This window comes from Cynocephalus volans, chromosome 1 (genome assembly GCF_027409185.1).
Source record: "Cynocephalus volans isolate mCynVol1 chromosome 1, mCynVol1.pri, whole genome shotgun sequence".
Classification (NCBI taxonomy): Eukaryota; Metazoa; Chordata; class Mammalia; order Dermoptera; family Cynocephalidae; genus Cynocephalus; species Cynocephalus volans.
This window is the reverse complement of record NC_084460.1, coordinates 282431253-282453572: the sequence shown is the minus strand read 5'-3', so window position 1 is coordinate 282453572 and position 22320 is coordinate 282431253. Positions and strand designations below refer to the sequence as shown.

At 44.7% G+C, this 22320-nt stretch overlaps 1 protein-coding gene across 3 annotated transcripts in view; it reads right to left on the bottom strand.

The window, feature by feature from the left end:
- Positions 1-4093: 4093 nt before the first annotated feature.
- TTLL4 (tubulin tyrosine ligase like 4) overlaps positions 4094-22320 on the bottom strand; it is a 39563-nt gene continuing 21336 nt past the window's right edge. Inside the window, exons 2-19 of one of the 3 annotated variants that reach the window (XM_063096590.1) lie at positions 20479-22063; positions 19505-19614; positions 19079-19142; positions 14518-14642; positions 13946-14056; positions 13499-13575; positions 12623-12814; positions 12438-12520; positions 12075-12203; positions 11595-11717; positions 11199-11297; positions 10739-10873; positions 10172-10309; positions 8710-8812; positions 7845-8055; positions 7630-7700; positions 7131-7216; positions 4094-6570 (exon numbers count right to left, since the gene is read on the bottom strand). In XM_063096590.1, coding sequence (XP_062952660.1) covers positions 6408-6570; positions 7131-7216; positions 7630-7700; positions 7845-8055; positions 8710-8812; positions 10172-10309; positions 10739-10873; positions 11199-11297; positions 11595-11717; positions 12075-12203; positions 12438-12520; positions 12623-12814; positions 13499-13575; positions 13946-14056; positions 14518-14642; positions 19079-19142; positions 19505-19614; positions 20479-21965 — 3507 coding nt within the window. In that variant the 5' untranslated portion in view covers positions 21966-22063 and the 3' untranslated portion in view covers positions 4094-6407. The remainder of the gene's footprint in view (positions 6571-7130; positions 7217-7629; positions 7701-7844; positions 8056-8709; positions 8813-10171; positions 10310-10738; positions 10874-11198; positions 11298-11594; positions 11718-12074; positions 12204-12437; positions 12521-12622; positions 12815-13498; positions 13576-13945; positions 14057-14517; positions 14643-19078; positions 19143-19504; positions 19615-20478; positions 22064-22320) is intronic. The other 2 variants (XM_063096595.1, XM_063096605.1) reach the window with 2 other exon arrangements.

The following is a 22320-nucleotide window of genomic DNA, read 5'->3' as shown; positions in this document are numbered from 1 at the left end:
TAGGGGCTGGAGGGAGTAGGGAGAAAATGCTGGATGGGCATGGGGTTACCTTTTAGGTGATGAAAATGTTTTGGAACTAGATAGAGGTGGTAGTTGCACAACACTGTCAGCACCGCACTCGCCTGAGTGAGCCACGGGCCGGTCCGGTAGTTGCACAACATTGTGAATGTAATACGTACCACTGAATTGTTCACTTTAAAAAGGTTAATTTTATGTCAATTTCACCTTAATTTTAAAAAATGCTATCTTGAAAATGCTCAAGTCTTATACATTTGATTAGTTTTAACAAGTGTCTCATCCATGTAACCAGCACCCAAATCATGAACAGAGCACTGCCGTCACCCCAGAAAATTATCTTGTGCCCCTTTTCTTACTATATTTTTAACTCCTGTAGGCAACCATTGTTCTGATTTCAATTTCCATAGGTTAGTTTCCCCTGTTCTTAAACCTTATAAAATTATACAGTATGCACTCTTTTGTGTCTGGCTTCTTTCACTCAACTTAATGCTTTTGAGATTCCTCCATCTATGTTGTTGCATAAATTGGTAGTTCGTTTTTTTTAATGTTGTGGTATTCCATACCACAGTTTATCTGATCTCCCATTGAGAGGCATTTGGGTTGCTCCCATTGTTTTGTTATTATGAATAAAGCTACAGTAAACATTTTTGGTATACACAGACATGTGATCTCATTTTCTGAGGTGGGGTAGAATGCCTAGCAGTGGAATTGCTGAGTCATAAGTAGATATATGTTAACTTTATAAGAAACTGCTAGTGTTCTATAGTGGTTACACCATTTTTATACTCATACCAGTCATGTATGAAACCACCAATTGCTGTACATCCTCGCCAACATTTGGTCTTGTATGGCTTTTTAATCTTAACTATTCTAGTGTCATCTCATTGCAGTTTTAATTTGCATATGCCTCAAGAAATAGTATCTCCTTGTGGTTTTTTTTAAAAAATCAGCTTTATTTACTTACATACAACACTCACCCATTTTAAGTGTACAATCTGATGAGTTTCAACAACTGTATACAGTTGTATATAACTACCACCAGAGTCAAGATATAGAATATTTCCAGCATGCCCCCTTACAGTCAATCCCCTCCCTCATCTACAGTCCCTGGCAACCACTGATGTGATTACTTGACTATAGTTTGCCTTTTCTGCAATGTTATGAAATCATAAACTAGGGCTGGCCAGTTAGGTCAGTTGGTTAGAGCAAGAGTTCAGATCCCCCATACCAGCCAGCTGCCAGGAAAAAAAAAAAATCATAAAGTATGTAGTCTTCTATTTCTGGCTTCTTTCACTTAACATAGTGCTCTTGAGATTCACCCATGTTGTTGCATGGATCACTTTATTCCTTTTTTATACCTAAGTAACATTCCATTGAGCAGATATTTCACGACTTGTCCATTAATAGTTGGTACATGTGAGTTGTTTTCAAGTTTTTGCTACTATGAATAAAGCTGTTATGAACATTTGCACACAGGAGTGGAATTGCTAGATCATATGTTAAGAGTATGTTTCACAAAGAAACTACCAAGCTGTTTTCCAATGTATCATTTTGAATTCCCTCCAGCAATGTATGAGTCCCAGTTGTTCCACATTCTGACACTCAGCATTTTCAGTCTTTTAAATTTGAGCCATTTTAGTGTGTAAGTGGTATCTCATTGTAGTTTTAATTGCACTTCTCTGATGACTGATGATAATCTTTCTCTCATCTTTCAAAGCTAATTATCTCAATTAAAGACTCAGCTTTAATCTCCCATGGATAGAATCAAGTATATTTTACCACAGCTTTGTAATAGTAACATACTATTGTAACAGTATTGTAGTACTATTGCATATATATCACTATTACTTTAAGGAAAAAATGGTTTTGGTAGTAGCTTCTGGCCTATTTTAGAATCTATTTTAAACCTGTACCATATATGTACCAGGCACTGTTAGGTACTTTACATACTTTTTTTCCTATTTAATCCCCATAACTATCTATGAGGTAGGCTTTGGTATTCCCAGTTTACTAATTGAAATTTAGAGAGGTTAAATATCTTTTGGAAATTTTGTTAGCTTTTCCTGTGGCAGTCCTTGGCACTTGATGTGTTTCAATCCATTGTAATAATTAAGGCACAAATGGGTTTTAGAAAACAACTACCTTTGATCCTTCTTGTGTTCTTTCACCTATGTGAGAAATCGCCTAAGAACAGCATAAGGCTGCTTGCAGCTTTCATTTATCCAAAGTTGGTGAAGGGGCAAGTCAAATGAGCCTGGTATGGATCCCTGGTTATCAATGAGCATGCAAACCCTGCTACAAGGTGGGATCTTTTTTTTTTTTTTTTTTTTTTTTGTCGTTTTTTTTTTTTTTTTCGTGACCGGCACTCAGCCAGTGAGTACACCGGTCAGTCCTATATAGGATCCGAACCTGCGGCGGGAGCGTCGCCACGCTGCCAGCGCAGCACTCTACCAAGTGCGCCATGGGCTCGGCCCCCAAGGTGGGATCTTAACGGCTAAGGGCTGCCTGAGAGGCTGTATCAGAATCTCAAATGGCATGAAATGGAGCTCTCTGAGCCACACATCTCTGAAAACCATTAATGTTTCCAAGTCCCAAAGCACCTGGGGGATTCAATCATAGTCAGAGGTGAGCCTTAGTCTTAAAGGACAAATGAAGAGGAAGATAGGAAGGGAGATCCCCTGGCTGCCTTTAGTGATCACCTCATCTTCGGTAACTAATTTGACTGAGGGGGGAAGTGGAAAGGTCTTTGTATCCAGATGGACTGCCAACTACGTTGGCCCTCACCAGTGCTGGACTGTCCTAGAGGCCATCAGGTTATATCCTTCAGCTAGGGTGACGGGAGGGATAGTCGCCCTCAGCCAAATAGCCTGACACCCTAAGAATGTACCTGTAATGACAATTGTCTCCTGATGCAGCTGTTAGGTCCATGCATCTGTTATTTGGTTCCAGCTCCAGTCAAAGTCTTTATACTCTGCACCCTGCTCCTCCCCTTTCCAGCTACCAGGCACCCACTGCTCCCTTGCTCTCTCTTACCAAAACTTCTTTCGGGATAACTGAATAATCTATTCAATTCACATAATTCCACGGCTTACTGTGCTTCCTTTCCCAGGAAATTTGCATTCTTACAGTGAAGTATTTAACTAAAGAAATCCCCAGTACGGCAATAATGTAATAGTAGAACGAATGATCATTTCTGTGTACACTGGGGTGAAGGTGAGAGTGATGAGATATCTAGACCTTGTTCTGGCTTCTTCCCTTTTTTTTTTTTTTTTTTTTTTGTCTTTTTCGTGACCGGCACTCAGCCAGTGAGTGCACCGGCCAGTCCTATGTAGGATCCGAACCCGCGGCGGGAGCGTCGCTGCGCTCCCAGTGCGGCACTCTCCCGAGTGCGCCACGAGATCGGCCCTCTTTTTTTTTTTTTTTAAAAGATGACCGGTAAGGGGATCTTAACCCTTGGCTTGGTGTTGTCAGCACCACGCTCAGCCAGTGAGCTAACCGGCCATCCCTATATGGGATCCGAACCCGGGGCCTTGGTGTTATCAGCACTGCACTCTCCCGAGTGAGCCACGGGCCGGCCCGTGGCTTCTTCCCTTTAAAAATATCTCCGCAGCTGCTCTACTTCCCTCCAGGAACAGGTTTTACATTTCTTGTCTGCCTCTCCATACCCAAAGAGTAGGGCTTGGATGGTGAATCAAGAAAGGAGTAACCATGTGTTAAGTGTCCTCTATGTTCTAAGCACTTTTACAATATTTGGCTTCAATTTTCACAGCCCTGCAATGAATGTAGGTATTATATTCATACTATAAATAAAGGAAGACTTTTAGATAACATGTCCAAGTCACATAGTAAGTGACTACGAACTGGGATTTGAACCCAAGATCAGCCTCTGAGGCCCATGATCTTTTCCTGACACAATGCTACCTCTTCATTAATACTCATTCTAAGGAACTTAGATTCTGATCAATCCTGAGTGGATCTGAATTAAATGGGAATAGTGACCAGCCTTCTCCACCCACCCCCAGCCCCAATCCTTACTCTGCTGCTCCAGAAATAGCCTGTACTTCATTCCTTGTCTCAGGAGCACTCATTTCCCTTCCTCCAAATAGGGACTGGGTAAGTTATCAACTTAGGAAGACAACTGACATGTTCTGACAAATATTTATTCTACCATACTCCCAAATTAAAATTTTCCAAAAAAATCTCATTACCTCCAAAAAACTCCTTATTGGCTGAATACCTCATATTGTGGGTATTCAGTGCTGAAGTACGTATGCTGAATGCTTAATGAGCATGATTTAATTTTCCCTCAGGAGTGAAAGGTAAATGTGACACACAAGCCCCATTCCTTTCTCCCACCCAGCAAAACACATATACCTATCAGATACTCAAATGTGATGAGAATTAAGAAAGTGTATAACCATGTTTTAATCTACTAAGACCACTATATTTTCACTGCTCATTAACCTTCCTAAGTCCTCCTCCCACCATCATGCTGCAACACTGGTCCCCTCTCCAGTTATAGGGCTAGAAACAGACTGGTCGTGCCATATGGAGATTCTCAGAGGGCAGGCCCAAGAAGTGAAGTCAGTTACCAAGGAAGGAGTAAACTAGCTCAAACAGGTCTCCACACCTAAGCCCTGGCATCAGAGGACAAACCACAACAAAGCTGCTCTGCAGGTGGCTAGCTTTCTCTCAGGAAGGCTGTCTACTCCCCTGGTCACATCTGTGCTCAAAGAGTGCATCAAGGGAGTTCACTTTGATTACATCAAAAAAGACTTAACAGGACTGTCAAGGACCTCTCCCATTATGGCCAGACTTTAAAGTCCCTATAATTGAGCAGCAAGTGCTGCCCAGGACTTTACTACCAAGCAAAATGTCAACATGGCCTTAGGACTGGGCCAGCAATCCTACTCTGTGACCTTGAACCCAGTCAGGCCTCTCAGTGATCTTTCCAGGGATTCATCCCAACTCACCACAGAGCTCCAGGGGCTATGAAGCATTGGAGTCTCTATCTCTCCAAAGTTCAGAGGAAATGAGAACAACTAAAGGCCAGGATGAGATGGTGTAGCTGAGCTGCCTGCCTGATGTACAAAGGGGAAAACCTGTGAATCAAAGATGTGGGGCTTCTTAAGTGCACCTCTACAAGAAAAACTAAGTGAAGGGATTGTAGGGGCTGAGGAGGTGAGGAGCAATAAGCAGCAACTGGGAAGTGCTGGGTCAGGAAAGAGCATAATTAAAGTGAAAACAACCCTTCTGAATCCAAACTCTCCCACCTTGTGCTTCCCCAGGGTAACACTTTCCCTAAGTGAGGGAGAAGTAGAGCTTTCTGGTATAGGTGCTTCTGTCTTTGAAATCTCTGTATGTGCAGTGCACTCAGTCAACGTTTGCTGAACGCTCACTGTTTACTGAGTCTAAGGCAGGCAGGTAGATTTACGGAGTACAAGAGTGTAGCCAGAAGTCTGGCTGAAAGCCCATCCTACAATAGTGACTGCTCCTGAAACCCACCAGGCAAGCCACCAAACCCTGCTTGCCACAGAGCAGAACACAAGACTTCTTTTGTGTTTTGGGAAAACCACAGCTCCTTCCACCCTCCCCCTGGGTTGTGTTCTTTGATATATGGACATAGATAACGGCGACTGGGATTATCTGGCCTCTTTTACTGGGGCCATGGGGAATTCACTAAGTCCACAGAACCTCTCAACCTCAGAAAGCCAAAAGCTGAAGAGGTGACATCCATGACAGAGAAGTCTAGAAGGCTAACCAAGTAGTGATGTGAGGTCAGAACACGAAGACCTAGGGCTATTGGCTGGGTGGATACATGATAGAAGAGATGGTCTGCAGGGGGCGAAGCCCCCAAGACTAGGATGACAACCTCTCCTACCTGTCTACTGAGGAAGTCCGCAGATTTCTGAAAGTGGCTCCTCAGGTCAGAGTGGGGGAGGGGTGAGGAGAGACCTGAGGAAATGAGAACCTTCAGAAGAATCCCCTTAATTACAGAATAAAGGACTTAGAACCCAAATATGTTCAGTATGTTTTCTCCTCTTGAGCTACAACTCAACCACTGCACCAAGGCCTACAACAAACCACACATGGCTCTCTGAAGGTAGAAACCAAACCCTGCTTTATAAGGCTGCGTGGCCATGGTTGGTTTCTCTGCTGATTTATGAGGTGCCAGCCAGGCAGACAGGTGACAGGGGTAAACCTTCCTCACCTTCTCCCCAGCACCACAATCCCTCCAGCCCTCCATCTCTGCAATTCAACTACTTCAAAAAATACTCTGATGAGGGACAAGGTGGAGGAGGCAGGGGCTTCAGGCTGGTCAGCAGGTCGGTTCCCATGAGGTAGCTGATGCTGGTGCTCCCCGGCAGGGGCTTGTGGAGAGAGGCTAGTCATGGGCTCACAGAAGTCAGAAAAGAGTCACTGGTTGATTGGGAAGTAGAGGAAGCAGAAAGCCTTGAAGTCCGCCCAGAGTCCTTGATCACAGGTAACGTCTGGGTGGAGAGGCTGGGCTCTTTGCTGGTGTCCTCAGTGTCCTTTGAGAAACTGGGTTTCCTGGGGAAAGAGGAAAGACCAGCCTGAATCTTCTTGGGCTTGCATGTGGTCCTATCTTCAGAGAGTAGCAGGCTTTCCTCAGAAGAGCTGTGTTTTCTGCAAGGAAAAGGTGGGGAAAGAAATGGCTGATACACTGAGTAGCTGAGAATTTAACTTGTGATCTGCCTTCAGAGTCTGGAGCAGGTATTCACGACATTATGGTGTTGTAGACTATAATTATACGGCATATTAACAACCATAAAATATATTTTATTCACTTGAAGTCTTGAGAGCTGAATTAAAAGTGTGAATGTGGGTGAGGGTAGGTGGGCTAAGGAGTTCTTACAGCTAGTGGGTATGGTGAAAGTGGCCATTTCAGCAGATGATTCTGTGCTCCAGCTCAGCTTCACTGGGCATACCAAGAGCCACCGGGAAGATGATATTGTGGCTGCAAAGTCTGATACTTCCACCATCTCCCAGCTGGAGAATGCTGATCTTGTCACGGTGTGGGAAGAGAAAAAGGAAGAAAACTCCTCAAACTCACAGCCAACAGCCCTGCCCGTGCCCCAGGCCACACTCACCCCAGCTTGCTGGTCTCCAATTTGCTGAAGGCATTGCGCATCATGTCACCCTTTGGGACAGTCAGAAGTGATGTTGGGAGAGACCACTAAAAACAAAGGAAGCAATGAGGACAAAAGAGCTAAGCAGAGGTTAGACAGCAGTGCTTGGGGTGTTGGAACTCTTTCCAGCTCTACTTCTGAGTGATCATGGGCTCTCCCCTTCTCTACCCTTCAGGCATGGGCCCATATGGGTAAAAGTCTTGGTTTTTCTCCTGAATCAGACAACAAGTTGAGGCCTACAAAGCACTTTTTGATCCTTGAAAGAAAGGCACCCAGGGAATCCTGGAGGCAATCATTCCCTTGAAAGGAAAGGGTCGTGCAACACAGGCAGGGTCTAGGGGAGAAGTAACAGGGTCTGTACCTACACCCTAGCTCATGCTGCACTCATAAGGCAGAGGAGAGAGAGGCCTGAGAAAGAGCCATCTCTCCCCGCCCCCATCACCACACTGGCATCACTCACCAGCGGAGCAGAATCAGAGACAACGCCTGTGTGGAACCCTTTGTAGCACCAACTCCGAAGCAGATCTATTCCTAGAACAAGAGTAGCAGGGATTGGGACTTAAGAGGGTGGAATTAATAGGCCAATTCTTCTTTCCAGAGAGGCCCACTTCTTGGTCTACTGGGATTTAATCTCTCACTAAACATGGCCTCCCACAGACAGGGAGGGCACATCACCTTTGAGCTTGTTGCCATGGTACTTCTGCTCCCACTGGGTGGTGAGAATGTTGAAATATCGTGGCTGCTCAAAAAAGCGGAGATAGCGAGAAGAGATTCGAGATGGAAAAATTCGTTCAAATTGACCACGGCGAGAAAACTCATCCTCCACCTCAACCAGAATCCGGACGTCATCTGGTGTCAGAATATCCAGCACAGAGGCATAAAAATCCTGTGGCCCAAGGAACAGGGAGAAAGAAGACAGAGAATGTAACCCAGGGGCAGAGGATCAAGAAGCTGGGGGACAGAAAGCACAGCCCTAGGATACTGGAGCTCCGGGACACACATGGGACCACTATGGCAGCCTGGTGGGCCAGCTCTGTACCTCATCTGTTCCTAAGTCTACTGAACTTAGCTGGTAGAGGAAGACACTCTTGGTCAGGATTGGAGGCAGCACTGGAGCTCAGAGGTTAAATGGCTTACTGGATGGAGTCAAGATCAGGATCTAGCAACTTGGATTTGACCCTAGCCTTATGTCTGCCACTCTTACATCTGGCTCCCTTATCTGCTATGAGAAGGTCAAGCCTCCCAGGATTTCACTGCACCCCTCAGGGAAAGAAACCCAAAGGGTAAAGGTCTATGGTTCTGACAACAAGAGAGGGCCAGTACAGAATTTTGCTAAGAGCAGCAGTTCTTGAAAATGTGATAGACTATCAACTCTCTCCCAGAATGATGCACATGCCAACAAACTGTTAAGCATCAGGGGGATTACAGAACTGCGTTAAGATATCCTACTCTAGAGAGAAAAAAACTGGTTATCTTGGGGTCCCAAATGTTTGACCAGTGAAGCTTTCTGCTGGCACATGAGGGAAGACCAATCTCCTACCTGATCAGGAATTTTCTGGGTCAGATAATAGGCTTTCTTCATCTTCTGTGCATTGAAATGCTCCGGAGCCATTCGAAATTTGTCCCTAGGGGAGCTGGGTAGGCTAAGGCACAGAGTGGAAAGAAAGCAAAGGGTATGGTCAGCAGCTTCATATCCTGAGGAAATATGGAGAGAGGACCAGCTCAGGAAGGCACCCTTCTCAAGAGAAGACAAAGACATATGAATAGATGTTTGGTTACTTGAGAAGATCAAACTAAAATGCATACCACTAAAGTAACCTGTCTGAGAGTCGTCAAAGATAAAGTACATGCAAGAACTAAGAGTACAGAGCACAACCCTCTTTAGGTTGAATTTGAATGATTAAAAAAAAAGAGGGCCCCGGAATAAGCCTAATTGCTGTATACTTTCATTTGTTTTAATTTAGTGAACACTAACTACAAACCCAGCTCTGCTCTACTGGGTATGTGACCTGGGCAAGTGACTTAACCTCCCTGCACCTCAGTTTTATCATCAATGGTACCACAATTACTACAATCACTACTGAGAGAGACAAAAAGATGACTGAAAAGCAGCCCCTGCCTCCAAGAAGCTTATGGTATGGCAGGTGGAATAAGTCAAATGACAACTACAGGACAGAGCCAAACATGGGTCTACAAGGTACAACGGGGAAAGCAAGTTTTGTTACCAGGCAAATCAGGATGAACTCTAGTCCTACCACTCTCTATTTGAATGACCTTGGATGGGTCACATAATCCCAGTGATCTTCAGTTTCCTCATCTGTAAACTACAGATACTAATACTAAACTCACAGGCTTGTTGGGAGGATAAATTACAGGTTTTTCCTGGCACATCATAGGTACTGATTCAGTATTAGCTCCCTCTCCACAAAAGTGGTTCTAAATGCTTTGAAGAGATGGAGGAAAAAGCCCACACTGAGCTGGCTTCATGAAGATGTTGCCCTGAGCTAGGCTTTGAAGGATATGTGAGGTTACAATAAGTAGGTCTGGCTGAGGGGCATTTCAGGAGGAAGAAACCTCATGAGCAGAGGAGAGGACACTATAGAGGAACAGCAAGAGGCACTGAATATTTCAGACAGGAGACTGGAACTGATCCTTAAGGCTCCTTCCAGCCTTGAGGTTCTGTGAGTGATCCAGGTTGTCAGAGCACAAAAGCCAAGAAGAGGAGTAAAGAGAGATGCATCTAGGAAAAGGGAGCTGGAGTCACAAATGTCCAGATAAGGAGGTTAAATTTGATTCCTAGGCCCCATGGAGATTCCTGAGCAGGGAAGCAATATAACCAAACATGCTTTTAGGGATACTGACATAGCAGTGATGTGTGGGTGGATGGCAGGGGCAGATTGATCAGCAAGGGATGCCAAGCAGGAGGGAGTACCCTTCCCGGAATCACAATGGGACTGCTGGTCAAGCTGCCAGCTGAGCCTCTGGGAAGCAAGGAGGCTGACCTGGTGCTGGAGCTGTTAGAGCTGCTGGAGCTGGAATTGATATCCTCTGCGTTGGGCAGAACAAAACCCGCCAGGTTCAGAAGGTCACGGATCATCTGGCCTTTGATGCTGATGTCCAATGGAGAGTTGGAGTGGAGGCTTCAGGGAAAGGATGCAAAGAGTGGTCAAAGCAGCACTCCAAAATGGTTTCTGGCCTGGTTTCCCTAGGATGAAAGGGGCTCAGACATCCAAACGCATAAGCACCATCATGAGAGTCTCTTGCCCCAAAGATAGTGGATAACCTCACTTGGGGTAGTAAACCTGCCCACAACTTTGGTTTGCTAGAGGAAAGCAAACGGTAGGGACTCAACTGGAAAAGAACAACTTTTAACAACCTCTCTCCATTCTCAAAGAACCATGAGATCAGTGCAAAGTATGAGTGAAATGAGCAAACACAAAGACCACGAAGGGAAACCACAAATTCCAGAGAAGGAAAGATCTTCCCAAAGTCAGCAAGAATAGAGTAGCAATGGGATCATGATGTTCTAGGAAGAATTTTGCTGTGAGTGTCCTGAGAATACCACCTACCTTGGGGAAATGTTAACTTCCAGGACCCAGGGCTTGAGGTTCTCATCCAGCATGATGTCAAAACCGAAGAGCTCATGGCAGCTATAGGGCCGCCTCACATACATCTTGAGCAGGTTGGTCACGTAAGGCTCTGACCTAGTCACAGGGATGAGGAAGTACTCAGCTCAGATTCTCTCAGAGTGCTCTACCCAGAGCTGCCCTGCCAATGGAGTGGCCCAGAGATAGGTAGGCAGAAGCAACCCAGGAAATACGACTCCACAGACGCCTCTGATCTGGGACGAGCTCCTGGGATGTAGTTTGGTAGATGCGCAGAATTTAACTTCATCCACTCCTTCTTATTCCCTGTCCTCAAAACTGAACCACAACACAATCAAAGTCTGGAGCACAGCAGTGTGGAGGACAATGAGAAAAGAGGGGATTCAGTGGCAAGCCCCACCCCCAGAGTGGCAGTGTGACTCACGAGATGATGGTTTTGACAACAACATCCTTTATCTTCTCCCAGATGGCATCACTATTGACTCCCTTCTGGCTCAAGTAGTTCCACAAAGCCTTCAGAGCCCTGAGCAGGGAGGAAGAGGGAGTACCTAGGGTTATGTTCTAGGAATGAGTAACAAAGAAAAGAGAAAGACAAAGCAACAAGAGACCTAAAGGTATTTTCTTCATATCTCTTCCTTTGATATTTTGAATTAAGAGATGAATGTGGAGGCAAATAGATTAATTCTGAATTGAGAAGTGTTTATATAATCTTCAGGTCTTATATTAATCCTCTACTCACCATCCCCATGAACCTCCCAAAACCCCAGAACCCTACACTCCTCTAAGCCTTCACTTGACTGAGACATTCTGCCCTCGGTACCATTTGTGGCCCTGGCAGGCTGTTTCATCCGCATTGGCCTGGTACTCGGCATTCTTTTTGTTGACACTATAGTTGGTCAGGTGCATGAACTTGTTGCCAAGGCTCTTCATGGAAGGGGAATACCTGGAAGCAAGAAGAAAGGCAAGATAAGATGGTAAGAAAGCAGATGAAGAATAGGCCAAATATTTCCCCAAATCCTGAGGAGGTAAAGGACAAGCGCATAGATCTTTTCAGATCCATAAGGGCCTGAGAAGTATGTCTGCTGGCAAGATTCTAGAAAATTACAGCTGAACTCATCTCCTTTATCCCACCTTACTCCCACAGGAACACCCTACTCCCACAGGAACACCTTACTGGATTCAGTGCAGTAAAGAACCTTCTACATTTTTATTTTTCTGTTTGGTATCCTCTAGCTTCCCTCCCTCTGGGGAGTATAAATATCCGAAAATGTTAGGGTGATACCTCACCACAATCACATACTTGCAACTGGCAAAGCGGACGAGTCCATCTGAAAAGAGGTAAATCCGCAGAGGATCATAGGAAGTGACGTAAACATAGATCCGCAGATCAAACTTGCTGCCACTGATGAGGTAGGGTTTATGTAGATACCTACATAGGTGAAAGGCCAGCTTCTCATCCAGCCAGATGAGAGAAGGCTCAGTGGGAAACTGAGCCATGGTGAAAGCCAGCTAACAGTCCCTGAGATAAAGACCCTAAGAAAGTTGGCTAAGGAAGGTCTTTGGCTGAGAGGACAAAGAGCAGAAGAACATTGTAAGAAGGGAACCTTGATGCCAAGAAGGTGGGAAGATGGGGAGGGAGATGTGAGATAGAGAGCAGGCTCACCTCTGTACCAGGAGGGGCCTTCGCTTGGGGAGCTGACTCCACTTGTGAATGACCTGGATACCAATGCCTCGAGCTGATGCTGGCTAGAAGTCAAGTGGAAAGGAGACAAGATTTGCTTCAGGCCCAAACCTCAATGTTGTTCTCACTCTCAGACAATAGTCTACTGCCCACTGCAATCCACTCACTGGCTTCACAATCCACTTTTGGCGGCCACTGCTCTCCCAGGCTTTGCGCAAGAGCTTGGCATCCTGGGGCAGGATAAAGGACTGAGGGAAGAAACTGAACTCCTTCTTGCCAAAGCGGCTCTGCATGCGGGACAGATTCCGCCACAGCCGGTCCTTCCTCCCAATTTGGAATGAGCCTGGGAAGTGGTTTAGCTACAGAACGGACACAAGGTGAAAGCAGGGAGAGGGCAAAGATGAGACCAGGAGGAAAATGACAAGATTCTCCATACCATTCCAACTTCTTTAGCAATATTTCAAGCTCCTATTCCACCTTCCTATCACATCTTAATGATCCATAGGTATCCAACAACTGTTGAGCACTCATCAAAAGATGATTAAAACACAAAAGACACACTATAGGGATTAAGACAGAAATGCTATTCATATTCAGTGTGAAGAAAAAGCTATTAAATCTTTTTCTATGATAGCCTATGGGACAAAAACAGGAAAGCACCTGGCCTTTAGGAAGTCTGGGGGCAAGGGACTCATTTGTTCCAACATGAGACCAGAAGTCTTCACACATAATCCGCTTGGGGGAATGGATGTTACAGAGGAAGAACAATAACTGAAAAGAGACAATGCATCTCAAGACACTTTAGAGGAAAATGTGTCTTTGAGAGGCTGTGACTGCCCAAGACACTACAGCTGAACTGGAGATGTGCATTATCTGCCAGGGTCTCATACTGCACTCCCCTCCTGTAGTTTCTCCTCCATAAGCCTTCCTGACTTCTCTGTGGTCATCCTCTTCTTCTCATACCCCTCCCCTGCCCCCAATACCACCTCACTCCTGGCCTAGTTCAAAGTCCAGGGGAACAGCTCCTCAGTAAGGGCCCCTACCTTCTGATGCTCTCGAATGGACCGGAAACTAGGAGACTTCATGTGGTGACCCCAGCAGCCCAGCCAGTCATCATTTCCTGCAGAAGGCACAACAGGGAGTCAGTCCTGCTAGCAGCTCAGGCCCTGGGACAGACAGAGGCCCAGAGGCCCCAGAAATACCACTGGGCCTGGGCACAGCTCCCAGACTCAGCTGGAAGAGTTGCCATGGAGCTGTCCTACATGAGGCTCTGGGGACAGGGATAAAACAATGGCCCTCTGTCTCCCAATTCTGAGCAACAGGCTCAGCCCAGAGGTCTTTCAGAGTTATGCCTTCCTATGAGGTTGAAAACTTTAGAAGAGAGTTCCCAATTGCCCCCACATAGCAGGAAGTATCTAGGGCTCTTCTCCCACCCAAAGCCTGTCTGTTGGGGCGAAGAGGACAGGCTCGCAAGAAGGCAAGTGACTCACTCTTGCTGATTTTGAAGTGCGACCGTCCAATGGTCTGTTTGACAATGTTGGGGGTCACCGTGCTCATCTTCCACCGCAGCAGTTTCCTCTGCTCCCAGGGAAGTTTCTCAACTGAGAATAGAGGGGATGGGAAGGGAGGTTGGGGGGTGGAGAAGAGCAGGAGAGTCATGGCAAAAAGATGAAAAAGATGGCACAGTTGCTCATCCTTCCCTGGGTAGGCAAGTCACTAAATACTGTTCCAGATCAGGGTATCAGAGGAGCACACTTTGGGGAAAAAAGGGGGACTGTGCAGGAATGAGGAACAAAGAAATGGGAAGTTGAAAGGGGGAAGAAACAAGGTTAGAGGGCACGAACTAAGCATGAGATTAATAAGGCTGGGAAGGGTCAGCTAAAGGCCAAACAAGAAAAAGGTCCCCATATCAGACATATAACCAGGTGGGAAAACTGAGCACAGGGCAATAGCAGCCATAGCAGCCATTCTGGAAACCCTCTCCCACCCTCTGGCACCTCTTCCCAACTTAGCATCCTTCTCTTGGGGGCTCTTCTGGGCTTCAACATTTGGCCAGGTTTACCTCTCTCATCCCGAGTGCCAAAATAGATGGTAGGGGGCACATTGGGGAAGAGACTATAGATGAGGGCTGGTCGGACAACTTTCTCATGATTGGAAAGGGGTTTGGTCAGAATCTCCACACAGCTCCTAAGATGAAAAATAAACATGTGGTAGAGAAAGGGAAAACAACAGCCATGAAGTGTCCTTACTATCATATATAATTCTTTCCAAGCGCTGCCTTAAAAGACAAGCAGTCAATAATTATTTTGCAAACATTAATCCCTAAGGTGCTAGGGCTAACCTACATACAGCCACAGCATTAAATGTCACCTAAAGACAAGGTTTTCCAATACTTCCTTCTGTAATGCAGCTCCAAAATTTCCTGTGACAAGCCATGAGCTGGGGAAGTCCCTGAAAAGCATGGCTCTGAGAGGGGGAAATGAGTTCGGGTGGATATTAGTAGAAGAAAATGCTACACTAAAAGAAATAAATGAGGAAAGACAAAGAATGATATGGATAATTAAAAAGGAGGAAAAGTTACAAAAGATCTAAGAAGAAGTATAGAGATTTTTTAAAAGAAAAAAAAGAAAAGAAACAGAAATAAAAGAAATAGTGATACTTCTGACTCATTTTCTATTTAGGTTTACCTTAGGATACATGGATGGTTAATGTTCTTTATCCTGGAAATAATTTCTGACACTGGATTTTTAAGTAACAGTGTGGTAACACAGGTCTGGATCTGACAAATGGATGTCTGGGAATCTGGGGCAGTGGGCCATGTGGGTCCCTCCTGTTGTTCCAACAATGGGTTGGCCAAGACTATCTCAAGGGGTCTCAAAATAGTGAATACCTCAACCATCTGTCAGGTACAAGCTGACAGACCCAGACCATTTCTTTAAACTGTACTGAAAAATGTAGAGAATAGTTATTACCCTCTACACTAATCTGATATGATGCACAAATAGTATTATAAGATTAACTTTTAGCTTATAAAAAATCACTTTACCTGTAATTCTTTCTAGCACAACAGAAATAGGCATTGCATGTAAAACACTTCAGTGTTTTATTTTTTATTTTATTTTATTTTTTTAAAAGATGACCGGTAAGGGGATCTTAACCCTTGACATGGTGTTGTCAGCACCATGCTCACCCAGTGAGCTAACTGGCCATCCCTTTATGGGATCCGAACCCGTGGCCTTGGTGTTATCAGCACCACACTCTCCCGAGTGAGCCACGGGCCGGCCCACACTTCAGTGTTTTAAATCTTAGAAATTTTTAATCAATTTTATTGGGTCAAGTTAAATTATAATTCTCAATTAATTCCAATTAATTCAACTCTACTTCTCATTACCAAAAATTTTTTCTTCAAAGGCTTTTAATTTATTGAGTATCAGAATTTAAGATTGTTGAAAATCAAGGAGAATGAGTTAAGATTTTAAAACAACGACCAGATAAGAGTGTAAAGTGGTGCAGCTACTCTGGAAAACAGTTTTGGCAGTTTCTTAAAAAATTAAACATGCAACTACCATATGACCCAGCAATGGCACTCCTGGGCACTTATTCCAGAGTGACGAAGACTTATGGTTCACACAAAAATACATACATGATTGTTTACAGCAGCTTTACTCATAATAGCCAAAAGATGGAAAACAACCCAAATATCCTTAAACAGGTGAAGAGTTAAACTGTGGTACATTCGTACCATGGAATACTACTCAGCAATACAAAGGAATAAAATATTAATACCTGCAACAACCTGGATCAATATCCAGAGAACATGGCTGAGTAAAAAAAAAAAGCCAATTCCAAAAGGTTACATACTGCTATCATTTCATTTGTATAACATTCTTGAACTGACAAAATTATAAAAAGAGAACAAACTAGTGGTTGCTAGGGGCTTAAGGAGTAGGAGGGAAGTAGCTGTGGTATAAGGGCAACAGAAGGGATTCTTGCAGTGATGGAATGCTCTGTATCCTGATTCTATCAACCTTAACATCTTGGTTGTACTATATTGTACTGTAGTTTTGCAAGATGTTACTAGTGGGGGAAACTGGGTAAAGAGTACAGAGGATCTCTCTGTATTATTTATGACAACTGCATGTGAATCAACCATTATCTCAAAATCAAAAATTTAGTTAAATAAAAAAAGACAGAAAACCCTTGATAGCTGCCTCTCAAGAGGACTGGACTTATGCTCAAGAGACCTGGCTCCTAGTCTAGCAGTGCTAGAAACTATGAAGTTGGAACGGCTATCAAACTTCTCTGGTCCTTAATTTTTTACATTGGACTTGATGTCTTCCATCTCTAAAATGACATGATACTTAGAAAAAGAACCTGGCAGCAGGAAATGCAATAAAACTATTGCTGGGTAGAGAAACAGAGGTAGTATTTTTCAATGATCTTTCTGTTTTTCTGTGTTTGCCAAATTTTCTATAATAAACATATAAATCTTTCACAATAGGAAAAAAATAAGATTTTAGCAATCCACAAATACTTCTGATTTTAGATGCAAAAAACTTCTGATCTTTAAAATGCAAAGTGAGGGGCTAGCAGGTTAGCTCAGCTGGTTAGAGTGTGGTGCTGATAACACCAAGGTCTGGGGTTGGATCCTTGTACTGGCCAGCTGCCAATAAATAAATAAATAAATTGCAAAGTGTTTGGAATTCATCAATCTCCATCTTGAAAACTGTGTTTTAAGCCTCACATAGATAAGGTGTGCAGAATTTGTAGGAGTTAATTAATGAGCAAATGATTAAAAAACATCTTTTGATTAACAAAAACCTTATATATCAAGAAGGCTAGGTAAAGGGCTGTGTAGCTGTCATGAGGCAGGCCTAAATATATACACAGATCACCTTAAGGGTAGGAAAGGTAGAACTACAAGTCAATTACATGTTAAGTATCATTTTCTTATGGAGAGTTGAGGTATTTAGTTAACATCCAATACGTACAACCAGAAGTAGCTCTGCTTTTCTGAAGGGAGGATAAGTCGGGCTTAAAGTAAGAATTCATGCACCAGACTCAGGGCACAGATTTCTAACCACCTTTACAGAGAGTCCCAATTCTCTCTCCCCTACTTTCCGAACAGCTCTGCCTCCACCTTGCTGGTTTGGAGCTCTAAAATTGGTATAGCTGCTGCCACATCATCATATTCAGAGAGATGCATTTGCCTTGTCCATACTAACCAGGACGTGGAAAGCCCCTTTTCCTCTTAGCTTCATCTAAGGCAGGGCTGACGCAAAGGAAAGCAACCAGAGTCTGGGTGCTCCATATGTTGAGCAAACCTTGACATATATGACTAGATTTTAATTAGAATAGAAATTTTGCACTAAAAACAAAACTCCAATTTTCTATACTTGTATTTTGTTTCTTTTACATTTTTGATAGAAATTATCTTCTAAAAGAAAAAAAATCTTTAACGCTTTGGGAGTTTTTTTTTTAATACTTAATAACAATATGATTACTTAAAGACAGAGCCTCATACTGAGGCAAGGTTGGAAGTAGTAAGGGGAACAAAAAAGATTATGCTGAAGAACGTTAAAGGTGGTTTAAATGATCCTTTAGCAAGTTCTAAAACTCTTTAGTACAATGACATGCCATCATTTACAATCCAACATTCTTTCTCTTCCCCCCCTCCGCATCTGAGCTATGCAGCATCCTACAACTACCTGTTTTACACGTTAAGAGATTGACTTCAGTGGTTTTCTGGTTATAGATGAGCATCACTCAGACCATCAAAAACAGTCAACACAATAATTTGGATTAAAGCTAAAGAATTTTATTTTTAATTTTTTATAAAGACGACAGGTAACAAGATCTTAACCCTTGACTTGGTGTTCTCAGCACCACGCTCTCCAAAGTGAGCCAACCGGCCATCCCTATATAGGGATCCGAACCCGTGGCCTTGGTGTTATCAGCACCACACTCTCCCAAGTGAGCCATGGGCCAGGCCTGAAGCTAAAGAATTTTTAATTTAATTTATTACTAAGGTTAATGTCAGTCTTATTTCTCAATGTAAAACTAACCTCAGAAAGGAAAAAAGAGCATTTTTTTTTTTCTGGCCAGTACAGGAATCAAACCCTGGACCTTAGCGTTATCAGCACCATGCTCTAACCAACTAGGCTAACCAGACAGCTCAAAAGAATATTTTCAAAAGCTCCAGTTAGTGGTATATCTATCTATCTCAGAACTGTTTCTGATAGTGGGACACATTTTATAGTGCAAGGTGGCAACTACCTGTATGTAGGTGGTCTAAAGGACTAAGAATTTACCTCAAACATCACGTTTGTTCATTAGCTGATTATTAATTTTCTAAACACTTCTTGAAATTATTTCCCTCTCAAACAATTTCTTGGAGCCTAAAAACCAATCTGCAGTCTAAGAAACATGGTACTAAGAAACCAACTGCTGAGATGTGCTTCTGGTTCCCCACTGCTCCCTGTTCAAAAACTAAAGTTGCAAACAAAACCTTGGTGGAAATGAGTGAGGGTTCTCAGGCCATTAATGGCTTGGGTAATTAATCTCTTTATAATCTTGAGACAGAAAATGAGCATCTACCAATGATCTCCACAGCCCACACTCACCGAGAGATCACTGCCACTGACTCGCTGCGGGAGACAGCACTAAATGAGGAGCACTCTGAGTCTCCTAGAGGGAGGAAGAGCAGAGAACACAACTGGAAGAGGCTGCCAACACAACCTCACCAAGTCTACCTAGCTCTTCCTTGAACATCCTGGGCTCAGCCCTTCCTGGAGAGCCCCGAACACCATCTGCAACCTTGCACTGCCTTCCTTGAGCTCAACAGAAGTAGGGACAATGCAAGACCAGTGGGACAGGGAGACTGGAGACCAAAGTCCCCTAGAAGCCACTACCCTCTTTATTTAGACCCCCAAAGCAAATGATTAATATAGATGATAATGTGAGTCAAGGACCTGCTATACAATTATTAGCCCCCTTCCCTAGCAGGTCATGACCACCCCCAGGTGAAGGTGAAAAGGTTCCCTACTCACCCTCCTCCTCTTCATTCTCATCATGACTGCAGCAGTCTTCCAAACCATCTACTAGTTCTTCTTCTATATCTTCAGCCTCAGTCTGGTCTGGCTGGATGTCAGTAGTTGAACTAAAAGAAAGAATCATGCCCCCAGTCCATCCAACTCCATAAGAGAGTCACAGTGAGATTCTCATTCCTTCATCACCTCCCAATATTTGTCTCTTCCCCATCACCAATCTGCTATCTCTAGCCTGAACCTCACAACCCAATTCTCTTGCCCTCAAAGCTTAGGTCTAGCCATAGTTCCTCAACTTTACATCTTCTATTCTGCATAGAGGCATTCTGTCTTCCACTTTCTTTGAAGTTCCACATAGCAGGTAAGTACAAAATTTTACATACAAAAAAAATCAGTGAAGATCTGGTAATTGACTTAGAATTTTTCTAGGCCACTCTCTGGAAACTCAGAACAAGGCCTTGGTGGGACCAAGCATGCAGAAAAGTAACAAAGCACAAGAGAAGGAATCAACTACGTTTATGGACTAACTCTGGATGGCTGTCATACCAGGAATGACTGGGAACCTGATTTGGTTTGGAACAAGTAGAAAACTCACAGGCCCCAACACTTGGTGTTCAGAATTTTTGTTTCTCCCATGGGTATAACCTAAAACAGGGGTCAATAAACTCCTTCTCTATAGGACAAGTTAGTAAATATTTTCAGTTTGCAGGCCATTCAGTCTGTCACAACTACTCAACTTTACCATAGTAACAAGGAAGCAGCCACAGACAATGGTAAATGAATGGGCAAGGCGGCATTCTCATAAAACTTTATCTGATTTTGCCAGCAAGCTACAGTTTTCTAAACTCTGTCCTAACCGAAAATCGTAGGGCAGCTAAAAAATAAAACCAACCTTCAGAGGTATAGGGTCAGTGTCACCAAATTATGGTGTATACATTCTACTGCTCTAACTTAACCAAAAACTTTCCCCAACTTACTCAATATCCTTAGAAGGTAAGCCCAGCTCCCTGGCTTCCTCAGGCCCGTCCTTCCCAGGCTGGCCCAGATGGATCGAAGAGAGGCGGGTGGCCATGTCAACTACGCCTACGCGCTGAGGGGCAGAAGGGGTAACCGGAGCTTTGTCTTCTCCAAGTGGTGGGGGGTCAATTAGTGACCCACAGGCAGGGCTGTGGTTCAACCCATTGGCATGTGAGGCAAGGAGGTGAATGCTGATACGTTTGGTGCAGAAGACTGGACTGTCCAACCCCAAGGTGTCTGAGGCACCAGGGAGGATCCTACCCTCTGATCCAGCATCCTTCCAATGAAACTGCTGGCCTACCACAGGAGGTTTCCACCGCTTGTTCCTGTTGAGGTTCCACTGGAAGCTGGGGTTCACGAAATGAGACTGTTCAAATTGGTAGGCTTGCCTCGGCATCTCCTCAAAGCCTCTTGCAGTCAACTGCCTCACAGCCTCAGTGAACCGAACCGCTTTAGTCGGAGCCTGGGAATTAGAGTTGTCATCCAGGCCACAGGGACGTGGCTCTGCCCTCGTGGCTAAGTTATTCCAGTTGTACTGGGAAGAGGCAACACTGGTGGTGAATGTGTCAAGGGAGCTAGGGGTAGACAGGGTGATATGGGCAGTGGTATCATCTAGGACAGTCCCAGTGCTTTGGGGCATCTTACGGTCAAGAGGTGGGGGGGCACAGTCTCCAATAGCCCCCAAATGATGCCAGGAGACAGGTTGGATCTTGGGTGAGGATACTGGCTTTAGGCCCTCCGTGGCCTGTGATAAAGGCACTTTAGTGCTATTTGGCTGCATGAAGGAGTTGTTATTCAGCATGGGCTTGTAGGGGGAGGACAGTGGAGATGGGATCTTCCCTGAGACAGCAGCGGCCAGGCTGTTCCCTGAAGAGCTTTCTCCAGCTGCTGCCAGTGAGAGGTATGGGTCTGCAGATGAAGACGCCAGAGACTGGGCCATGGGGAAGACTGTGGAGGAAGTGGCCTTACTGGCAGTGAGATTGACAGGGAGGCTCTTTTGAAGGAGAGAAAAATGTCTTCTTTCTGGTGGGCTTGAACGCAAGCAGAAAGACTCCAGCTGCTGGTATGGTTTGTGCTTATAGTTGGAGCGGCGGTACAGCAAGGTACTGCTGAATGAGTCCGGGAAAGAATGCAGGAAACAAGAGTTGCTGTGGCCTGCAATGACAGCTGTGGTCCCAGAGCTACATAAAGTGCTGGGACAAAAGAAATATGCTGGCTGCGGTGGGACACCCAAGAGGCCTGGGCCCAACCTTGCTGACAGTGACCCCACGTGCTTCTTCTCCAGCTTCCAGACTGGCTTCACCTGCTGATGGGCCTGAGACCAGACTTTGCCCTCAGAGGGTTTCTCTGGTGGCAGGGCAGGCACTGTGCCTGAGGGACCACTCTGCTTGAAGCTGTTGCCCCGGCAGAGGCCAATACTGTAGTGCTCTGTTCCTGCTGAGGCCATGAGGGGCCCACATCACGGCCACACGGCTTCGTGGCCTGGCTCAGGTAAGATGCCACACGCCTCCAGTAGTAGCAGCTGCATCCTTGAAGTCAGTTAGCCTGAAGGGGAGAGAAATGATTGGGAACATTTACAGACCTAGGAGGACAGACACCATGTTACAGTGGTCCTCAGGTAAGCAATAGAGTCTTCTTCAGCATTTCTTGGGCAACCAGTGTTGGTCGCCACTAGAGCCCTGGGGGAAGAATACCAGATTTTCAGGGAGTTTTCAGTGATTTTCCTGCTGCCCTCACATGGTCAAAGCTGGCTTCAACAAGGACTAAGACTTTAAGGCCCCACCAGTGTTAGGCTTCTCATG